This window comes from Rhinoraja longicauda, chromosome 1 (genome assembly GCF_053455715.1).
Source record: "Rhinoraja longicauda isolate Sanriku21f chromosome 1, sRhiLon1.1, whole genome shotgun sequence".
Lineage (NCBI taxonomy): Eukaryota > Metazoa > Chordata > Chondrichthyes > Rajiformes > Arhynchobatidae > Rhinoraja > Rhinoraja longicauda.
The window spans coordinates 115950076-115960450 of record NC_135953.1 but is presented as its reverse complement, the minus strand read 5'-3'; the positions used below and the strand labels follow the sequence as shown (position 1 = coordinate 115960450).

General features: G+C 41.4%; 1 protein-coding gene across 2 annotated transcripts in view; it reads left to right on the top strand.

The window, feature by feature from the left end:
• Positions 1–2976: 2976 nt before the first annotated feature.
• Positions 2977–10375, top strand: part of tbc1d9 (TBC1 domain family, member 9 (with GRAM domain)) — a 54676-nt gene continuing 47277 nt past the window's right edge. For both annotated transcript variants that reach the window (XM_078404885.1, XM_078404878.1), the window contains exons 1-2: positions 2977–3081; positions 3756–3894. In XM_078404885.1, coding sequence (XP_078261011.1) covers positions 3022–3081; positions 3756–3894 — 199 coding nt within the window. In that variant the 5' untranslated portion in view covers positions 2977–3021. The remainder of the gene's footprint in view (positions 3082–3755; positions 3895–10375) is intronic.

The following is a 10375-nucleotide window of genomic DNA, read 5'->3' as shown; positions in this document are numbered from 1 at the left end:
TACACAATTTTATTAAGAACCAATACCTGGAATGAAAGGAGAGTGAGAGTGATCCCAAAGATGTGTGGATTGGTAGGTTAACTGATTGCTATAAATTCCCCCAAGTATGTAGATGAGTGAAAGAATCTGGAGGGCAGTTGATGGGGATGTGGGAAGAAAAGGTTATAGACAATAGACAATGACAATAGGTGCAGGAGTAGGCCATTCAACCCTTCAAGCCAGCACCACCATTCACCGTGATCATGGCTGATTATCCACAATCAGTACCCCTTTCCTGCCTTCTCCCCATATCCCTTGACTCCGCTATCATTAAGAGCTCTATCTAACTCTCTCTTGAAAGCATCCAGGGAATTGGCCTCCACTGCCTTCTGAGGCAGACTTCCACAGCTTCACAGCTCTGAGTGAAAAAAAAAATCCTCATCTCCGTTCTAAATGGCCTACCCCTTATTCTTAAAGTGGCCCCTGGTTCGGGACTCTCCCAACATCGGGAACATGTTTCCTGCCTCGAGGGTGTCCAATCCCTTAATAATCTTATATGTTTCAATAAGATCCCCTCGCATCCTTCTAAGTTCCAGAGTATACAAGCCCAGTCGCTCCAGTCTTTCAACATACGACAGTCCCGCCTTTCCGGGAATTAACCTCGTGAACCTACGTTCAATAGTAAGAATGTCCTTCCTCAACTTTGGAGACCAAAACTGCACACAATACTCCAGGTGTGGTCTCACTAGGGCCATGTACAACTGCAGAAGGACCTCTTTGCTCCTAGACTCAACTCCTCTTGTTATGAAGGCCAACATTCCATTAGCTTTTTTCACTGCCTGCTGAACCTGCATGCTTACTTTCAGTGACTGATGAACCCAGATCTCTTTGTACTTCCCCTTTTCCTAACTTGACACCATTTGGATAATAATCTGCCTTCCTGTTCTTACCACTAAAGTGGATAACCTCACATTTATCCACATTAAACTGCATCTGCCATGCATCTGCCCACTGACACAACATGCCCAAGTCACCCTGCATCCTCTTCACCTTTCATACGGCCACCCAGCTTTGTGTCGTCTGCAAATTTGCTAATGTTACTTTTAATCCCTTCATCTAAGTCATGAATGCATATTGTGAATAGCTGCGGTCCCATCACCGAGCCTTGTGGAGAATTAGTGTGAGAACAAGATTGCTCTGTGAGCTAGCACAGGAGAGCTGTATTGGTCTCCTATGTCATAATGAAGTATAGAAATTGTACAGTAATTCATGTTATGTTTTACATTTTTGCTCGGGCACATTATTGAGGAAAAGTAGAGAGTGCTTTATTTTGCATATAGCTGTGCTACATCTGAGAATGCTTAATGCTAAATGGAAAGCAACATCGCTCACGTAAATTGGCATCTCTATGCTTGCCCTGAAAAGATCTGAGAGATGTATCACCAATTGCAATGTTTACTTAAAAATGTTGAATGAATCTAGCAAATCAGTTTTATAGTATCTTACAAAAGATGGTTATGATTATAAGTAGATTTTCCAAGTCCTCTTTGAATGCTATAATGCAATGGCATAATAGCGAGGGAAAAACATAAAGAGAGCAAAATCACAATTTCCTTATCTCTATACAAACTAATTGATACTGATCTCATAAAAGCTGAAGCCAGAATTATGTTAATGACTTCCCAGATAAGATATTTTGTATGTTGCAAATCTATAATAGGAGCATACTAACATTGTTTGCCCTATCACTGGTTTATTCCATTCAAGACCAAACATGTAGAATATGGATAATGATGCAAGACCTCTGCAATTACTATTCATACATAAAGAACACATATTCAGCCAGGAGAGTCATAAATTCAAAAGGATGATTTCATTCCATAGTACGCAGCAGTTGTCTGCCAATCACAGCCTTTCTAGTTTGACTGGATTTTTACCATGCCTTTGTACAAAAGATAATCTCTCATTTAAACTGTTCAAACGAGTTTATGAAAACAAAACTGCCTAATGTTATCTTGTATGGGCCTACCATAGTTAATAAACGGATTATTATCAGGGAAATGTGTAGAACAACTGTCCACACAACATTTAAATCACCTTTCAATTGTTTGTTTACAATTGAGCAAGAGGCTGTTTGGTTAAATGGCACGCTTGAGAAATCTTTTTTTATCTTTTTAAAACAACTAAATGATTTTGAAAAGTGACATTTTTGTTATGGTGCTGCACCCTATGTAGAGTGGGAGTGAACAAAAAACAAGTGTCAGTTAAATCATATGTACTGGGTTCCCCAGAACTTGAGTTTGACAGGCTCTTTTTGGGGCAGAGCTTCAGCTTATTTTCTTTGTTTAGTTGCTGCACGATGTAAAACTATAACTTTATTCAGAAAAATTCATACCAACTCTTTTAAGAAAATGCAGCTACAAAAACTAATAATCAATTTGCCCTTTCCAATTTGATCACGTATAACACCAGGTTATGTGATTGGTTACAGCAACAGAAAGATCTTCCAAGATGTCCTATTTTCACCTTTTAAAATATTGGTTATTGACCTTTAATCGGGCTCGCATTGAAACGGGCTCGGTGATTTTATTTTCGGTTATTGGCCAACGATTTGTCAATTATATTGCTGGTTAATCCCAAATATTTCCGTGTCAATAAATGAAACAAACATGGATGGTGAGATCTGCTGAAGAGTACTGTTCTTGTTATTTAAAAAAAACATTGTCAAGGCTCTGCCAAGATTCCTGTCCACGAGGAAAGGTTTTCTGCAGCTTATTTATTAGTACAGTACTCTGATCCTCAGAAAGCACCAAGGGTCAACCAACCCCCGCGTTAAACCAGCGGCTTTTCTTCGCCACCCAGTTGCATTTTATTGGGTTCCAATATGGGTCAGACGCCTCTGCATTTCCAGATCCACGTTCGCGACGGTGTGGTCGTTGTTTTTCTCTTTCTGGGGCGGGGAGGAGGGGGTTTAAAATGCACACCGCGTCCTGCGACATTCACCCGAAACCCCAGAACAAAGTGTGTAGGAAGGGTGTGCAGATGCTGGTTTACAGCGAAGAAGATGGATGCAAAGTGAGTTGCTCCAGGACAATAGCCCAGGTGGGTGATGTAAGACGTGATGACTGATGAGGGGGGAGGGGGACGTTGCCGCCGCTGTCAGACGGTGCCCGCTCCGTCCTGCTCCGCGCCGCTGCATCAACAGGAACGGACGGACCTCCCTCCTCCAGTACCGGGTCCTCCCGCGACCCCCCTCCCTCCCTCCCTCCCCGCTCGCGCCGCCACTGACGTCCCTGGAATTCTATTTTTTGAACAACCGCGGAGTTCGAATCCGGTTGCTTGAGCCTGCGTGATGACGTAGGGCAGCAGCGCCGTGGGGGGACGGGCGCAGCCGTCGCTCTGCATCGGGCTCGGCGATTATTGTTATTGCTTTTTGTGTTGTGATCGTCACCTATTTCGCTCGTCAACAGCATCCCTCGTCGTTAAGAGATCCCCGTTTTTCGTTGTGAAAAGACAAAAAAACGTCGCGGGAGAGTGTCGCCGAGCGATTGGGACGTCGATATAGACTGGGCTGGGTGTTGGGGGAGTGACTGACTGACCCCTCATCATCTCCCGATGATGTCGCCACAGCTCGGCTCGTCCGTCCGCCGCTGCTGAGATTTATCCTGCTCCTCGCCTCCTGTCCTGCTTTATATATATTATTTCTCTCTCTCTCTCTCTCTCTCTCTCTCTCTCTCTCTCTCTCTCTCTCTCGGACTGTTTGCTTGCTGCTGCAGCTGCTGTCAGCTATGTGGGTCAAGCCCGAAGAGGTCCTGCTGGCCAACGCGCTGTGGGTGACTGAGAGAGCCAACCCGTACTTCGTGCTGCAGAGGAGGAAAGGACACGGGGAAGGCGGCGGCGGCGGCGGGCTGGCGGGTAAGTCAACCCGGTGCAAACCCACCTTGGCTCCGCGACCACACGGGCATGCAAACGTCCCACATGCGTGGCACGGCATGGCACGGCCAACATTTGTGTGCGTTGGGTTGCAGCGCGGAGAAACATTCATTTCTGCAAATTGTTAACTTAGAAGCAAAGGATTCTGCGTGTAATATCCATTGCTTGCATTATGGTTTTACAAACATAGATTACCCCCCCCCCCCCAAGGCAACATGTTACCACTGTGTGGGTACGAGAGTGTGATTTGTTAAAATATCAATAGTAATTGTGGGTGTATTTCAGGTGTAGACTTGGTTCCACAGATTTGTGTAAAATCTGTCAATTCAGCATCTCTCAGTTGAGATCGGTTTACCATAGGTCACATCAGAGCTGTTTAGTCCTTGCGATGTAACGTATCAATTCCGTTATCTAATAACACTACATAACACCCCATTTGTGTCTTTTCCCCCCGTGAAATACCGTGACCTCTATTTTGAATTTTACTGACATTTAAAAATCGGTTTTAATAAGAGTTTTAAGAATTGACTTATGGTTTTCTCGGATTCCAAAGAAACGATGATATATCCCATTAGTTGAATTCAACCCAGTGAAAAATACCTTTCTTAAATATCCTGTGATTGGTTTACACGGTTGCATTGTAACTACTGGAATTTTTCTCTTGTGTTAATGTTTTTCAACGTATATTAACATTTATTACAACATGTAAATATACTCTCTGTTGGCATTTATTGTAGTTTTTGCATTTGATAAAAATGGTTTTTGCTGAACTTGGTTGCATTGATTACAGGATCTTCCAATGCAGGAGGTTCTGCCAGGCAGATTAGACTAGGCATGCCTACACTTCCAGGGGTAAAAAGGAGGAAAGAAAAACAACAAGCTATGTCACTGTAGATAACAGATGCAGAAATGAAATCAAGTTACCTTAAGTTGTGGAATTCAATCATGAGACTGCAGTGTGATTAGATGGAAGATCTAATGCAGTGTGATTAGATGGAAGGGGCTGTTCATCAAGCTTGTGATGGGCTTCATTGTAACTCTGCAAGGGGCCACAGACCAATAAGTCAGTGGGAATGAGAATTAAAGTGGCAGGCAACAGGAAGCTTGGGGTTGCCTTTGTGGATTCAACGCAGGTGCGGTCAACCTGCGGTTGGTTTCTCCTGTGCAGAGGAGACCACGTGGAGAACACAGAATGCCGTACACAGGATGAAATGCAAGTGAATTGCTGCTTACTTGGAAAGAATGTTTGGATTACTATAAGGTGGGAAGAAAGGAAGTGACAGAGCAAGTGTTGCTTTCCCTGGGTTTTGGTCACCATGTTCGAGGAAAGACATTGTCAAGGTGGAAAGGGTTTTGGAGAAGATTTGCAAGGATGTTGCCAGGACTTGAGGGCCTGAACTATAGGGAGAGGTTGAGCAGGCTAGAACTTTATTCCTTGTAGTGCAGGAGGATGAAGTGTGACCTCATAGAGGTGTACAAAATCATGAGAGGAATACATTGGGCAAATGCACAGTGTCTTTTGCCCAGAGTACGGGAATCAAGAACCATAGGACATAGGTTTAAGGTTTTTACACAAAGGGTGGTAGGTGTATGGAATGTGCTGCTGGAGAAGGTAGTTGAGGCAGATACTATTGCAATGTTTAAGAAGCATTTAGACAGGTACGTGGATAGGATAGGTTTAGGGGGGTATGGGCCAAATTCAGGCAGGTGGAACTAGTGTTGGTTGATGTGGGCAGGTTGAAGGGCCTCTTTCCACGCTGTATGACTCTGACCTGCAGTTGCAAGGAAAAGTGTTGTATGGTGGGGTTATTTGAAGAACGAACCAGGGAGCCTTGAAGGGAAATGTTGAAGGGAGGTGCATCTGGTGGTGGAATCTCTTTGAAGATGGTGGACATTGCAGAAAATGATCTATTGACTGCAGAGGCTGGTGGATAGAAGGTGAGGAACAGGGGTGTTTTATCCTTGTTCCATCCAGAGGAGAGGAGGGTGAGAGCAGAAGTGTTGGAAATTAATGAAATACAGTAAAGTGCTTTGTTGACATTGGTAGGGGGAAAGCTATGGTTTGAGAAGAAGGAATACATTTGAAAGTGCCTATCTCCTATCCATCTCTTGTCATCTATCAATATCTTATAATTACAGATAATATGACAGGTGGGGGAATTTAATGCTTCATTCAACCCAACTGTTTCCTTTTAGTTGACTTCCTACTGCCCACGCCAGTATATTACCATAACACCATGGAAAGAGATAGGTCAATAAATTAGAGAAAGACATTTCTAAAATATTAATTGATGTCTTCTCACGTAAATAATTATAAAGCATAAATAGTTCTGTGGAGATTTGTTTAGAAACATGTATATACATAATGGTGATTAAAACTCTGCTGCTCCAGATATTTTTTAACACCTGCAAGGAAAGCTATTTCAATGATAATATAGGCAGGTCAAAGTTCTTTCAATTTTTTCCACAATAAAATGCTAATAATAGGACTTTTTTAAATGTAACATTCACCTTGCATCAAAAAGTTATATGGACTATTTTACAGATTGTTTACAAACTTGGAGACAGACAGCTCTAGATCAGCTGTTAAAATGACAGTTCCATTGAAAATTGATGGAGATGCTCTATGGCACATCTCTGTTTTCATCACTGAAGTATTTGTAACCCTGAAAATGGCCAGTAAATTGAATGATCGCTTCAAATGTTTTTTTTATTTATGTGAAGGCACTATAATTTCACACTTTTCTACTGTATATTTGAGTTATTTGCAATAAATTGTAGTGTAACATATATCATTTTGTTTTCAAATAAATGTTATTTCTTGCTGCAACATCAGCCTCATTCTTCCTCTAGGATGCTTCACTGACTCTAAGTTGGGAACTAAATTTAATCCAATGGGAAAATGCTAAATCAAGAAGCGTGCTATTGTTTATTCACACCGTTTAGATTTTACAACAGGTTATCCATATTGCAGATTGAAGTCTTTTGTGCTGAACGTATGCCTCTGGATATTCGGGCAACTTAGTATTGATTATGTATGTGCATTACCTATTCTTTGCAATGGCCAGTTTAATGTTGGTGTTTTGCTGTTTATCTTGTTGATAAATATTGAATTAGTACATCAAAATCAGTGTTAGTGGTTACATATTAAAATTTATATGTGACCCAATGAGCCTCTGTAGTAACTTCTAGTCCAAATAATTTGGTGATCGTTGATGTACCACTGTACTATAATATGAGCCATAATATTATGGGAATATAAAGGAAGTGAAAGACAAAATATAGGAACAGGGATTTTAAGTGGCTTAGCTGTTTTAATGCATTGGGGCATTTAAGTTTCCAGCTTAAAATTTGCTGTGCAAGGAATGTGGCAGGTTATTTCTATATCCAGCTACATTATGTTATGCAATTACAAAAAATATATTTATAATTCTTAATTTAATGATACAATTAGCTTATTGCCAATTAGAGACCGATGGACACATTTCTCATACATTTAAACACTGGTCATGTTCTATAAAGTTGGGAATTCACCAAAATGACATTTTCAGGTAAACACAGTTTTAAGGCAAAGACAATTGGAACAGGATATGCAATTATTATTTTTTTCTGTAGGATGTGCTCTCTATACATGCCTTTATGTAATAACTTTGAATTGGCTATTATTCAGTCAATTAGCAAAAGTGAGATGCTACAGTTCTGCCACAGTGACAGTCTGTATTTAATATGGTGTATTTACTTTGGCAGTTTCCAGTATAAATTTGTAATAACTTTCAAAAAGTATGAACAGTTGTAGGGGGGATAAAGTTACAAAGTGCTGACAACTCAGTGGGTCAGGCAGCATCTCTGGAGAACATGGATATGTGGTTTCAGGTCAAGACCCTTCTTCACAATGACTGTGGTAGGAGGAGGGGAAGAAAGCTGGAAGAGAGGTGGGGCAGGACAGAGCCTGGTGAGTGATAGATGAATACAGATTTGGGGGGGGGGGGGGGGGGGGTGGTTAGGCTGGACAAATGCCAAAGATGAAAAGGCAAAGTGTGAGAAGGATAGAAGAGGTGCACAATGAGGCCAGAGGAAGGAATATAGGTGGAGGGGAGAAATGGCTGCCAGTCCAAGTGTGGCACAGAGAAGAGAGGGGAAAGGAGGAAAGAAAAAATTAAGAAAGGGATTTGTTTGTTTGTTACCTAAAATTGGAGAATTCAATGTTTATACTGTTGGGTTATAAGCTACCTAAGTGGAATATGAGGTGCGACCTTGAATAGTTGTGAGTTGTTTCAATCTTAATGCAATAAAATCATACTTTATCAAAGAAAATAAGGCTACAGTTCAAATATTTTCATAGACTATCTGAATACCTGTGAAATGGTACCACGAGTTCATTTTGTTCCAATTAACATGTTTAACATGGAACATAGAACAGTACAGCACAAGCTGTTCGACCCACAGCATCTATGCCGAGACCAATTCTTATCTGCCTGCACATAAACCATAGCTCTCCATTCCCTGCATATCAACTTGTCTATCCAAAAGTCTCTTAAATGCCACTTTTGTTCCCGTTCCCCCATCACCCTGTCCGTACACCCTCTGTGTGTTTATTTTTTTTAAACTTGCCCCGCACATCCCCTGTAAACTTTGTCCCTCTCTCAAATCTATGACCTCTAGTATTTGAAAAAATTTCCATCCTAGGAAAATGGTTCTTATTGTATATCTTTGTCTCTCACAATTTTATATACTTCTATCGGGTCTCCCCTCAACCTCCGGGATTCCACAGCAAATAATTCACGTCTGTCCAAGCTCTCCCTGTAGCTAGTATCCCCTAATTCTGGTAAACCCCTGCACTCTTTCTTAAAGCCTCCACGTCCTTCTTGTAATGGGGTGACCAGAACTCATCAGTGATAAGTTGTACTCTGATGCATAACTAATTCAGCTTTAAGGGAACCTGGATACATGAACTATAAATGAATTATAAAACTTTAGTAAGAGAGATTTGATTTCAAATAAAAAACAAACTACTGAAGTAACTCAGCAGGTTGAGCATGTGTGGAAGCAAAGGAATTATTATTTTAAATTGAGATTCAACATCAGCACTGAGGCAAGTATAAAGAGGTGAGAAGGAAGGGTGGGCAGATGATGGGTGGAAACAGGTAATTAAGGGAATAATGGCCAGATGGGAGAGAGGAGGCGCTAAGAACAAAGGCTGAAAGATGATGTGGAGACGCAAGAGGCTTCAGATGTTGGAATCTGGTAACAAAAGAAAGGGATAAGTAGAACCCAATAACAGATGGATGATGGGCTGATGGAACCAGTTGGGGAAGTTGGCGATCCAGTGGGAAAAGTGTGTGGATGATAGGAAGATGTAACCAGGTGGGGGACAGAAGAACCGGCTGGATCAGAAAAAGAGATGAGAGTGAGAAAGTTGGAAAATCATTGTTCATTTATTGGATGGCCAAACATGATGCCAAGATCAACCTGCACATACATATCCCTCTATTCCCTGCATATCCATACGCCTATCTTAAATACCACAATCGTATCTGCCTCAACCACCAGCAACGGCAATGCACTCCAAGCACTCGCCATTCTCTGTTTTAAAAACTTTCCCCAAGCATTTCCTTTAAACTTTGCTCCTCTCGCCTTAAAGCTATGTCTTCTGGTATTTTATTTTTTTCCATCCTGAGAAAGAGATTTTGACTGTCTACCCTCTCTATTGTCTCTCATAATTTTATATACTTCTATCAGGTCTGCCCTCAACCTCTGGCTTTCCAGAGAAAACAATCCAGATCTGTCCAACCTCTCCCTGTAGCTAGTACTCCCTAATCCAAGCATCATTCTGGCAAACCTCTTCTGCAACCTTTCCAAAGCCTCCACATGCTGTAATGGAGTGACCAGAACTGCACACAATACACTAAATATGGTCTAACCAAAGTCCTATAAAGCTACATCATGGCTTCCTGACTCTTCTCTCAATGTCCCAGAATATGAAGGCAAACATACCATATGCCTTCTTTCTACCACTCTATCTACTTGTGTTGCCACTGTTAAGGGATTATGGACTTGGACCCCAAGATCCCTCTGTTCATCAATGCTGTAAGGGTTATGCCATTCTTTTTTTTTTCTCCATGTATTCGATCTCCCAAAGTTCAACACTTGCACAGGTTAAACTCCATCTGCCTTTTCTCCGTCCATTTCCTTAGCTGATCTATATCCCACTGTATACTTTAATGCTGTATACTTTATCATCCCCAAATGTAAGATAAATTATTTTAATTTCACATGTCCTGAATCTAACTGTGGTGGTTTTGCATAAACAATGAACAGCGTGAACAGTTTGCAGTAATTGAAATTTTGACCCCATTCTTAAGAGATTTGGTCTTTTTCCAATGGCAGATTCTTAAAGTAAAATTGGCTGTTTTCCCCAGAAAGTAGCTTGGCAGAGTTCATACTAAATAAACTGTGGAATATG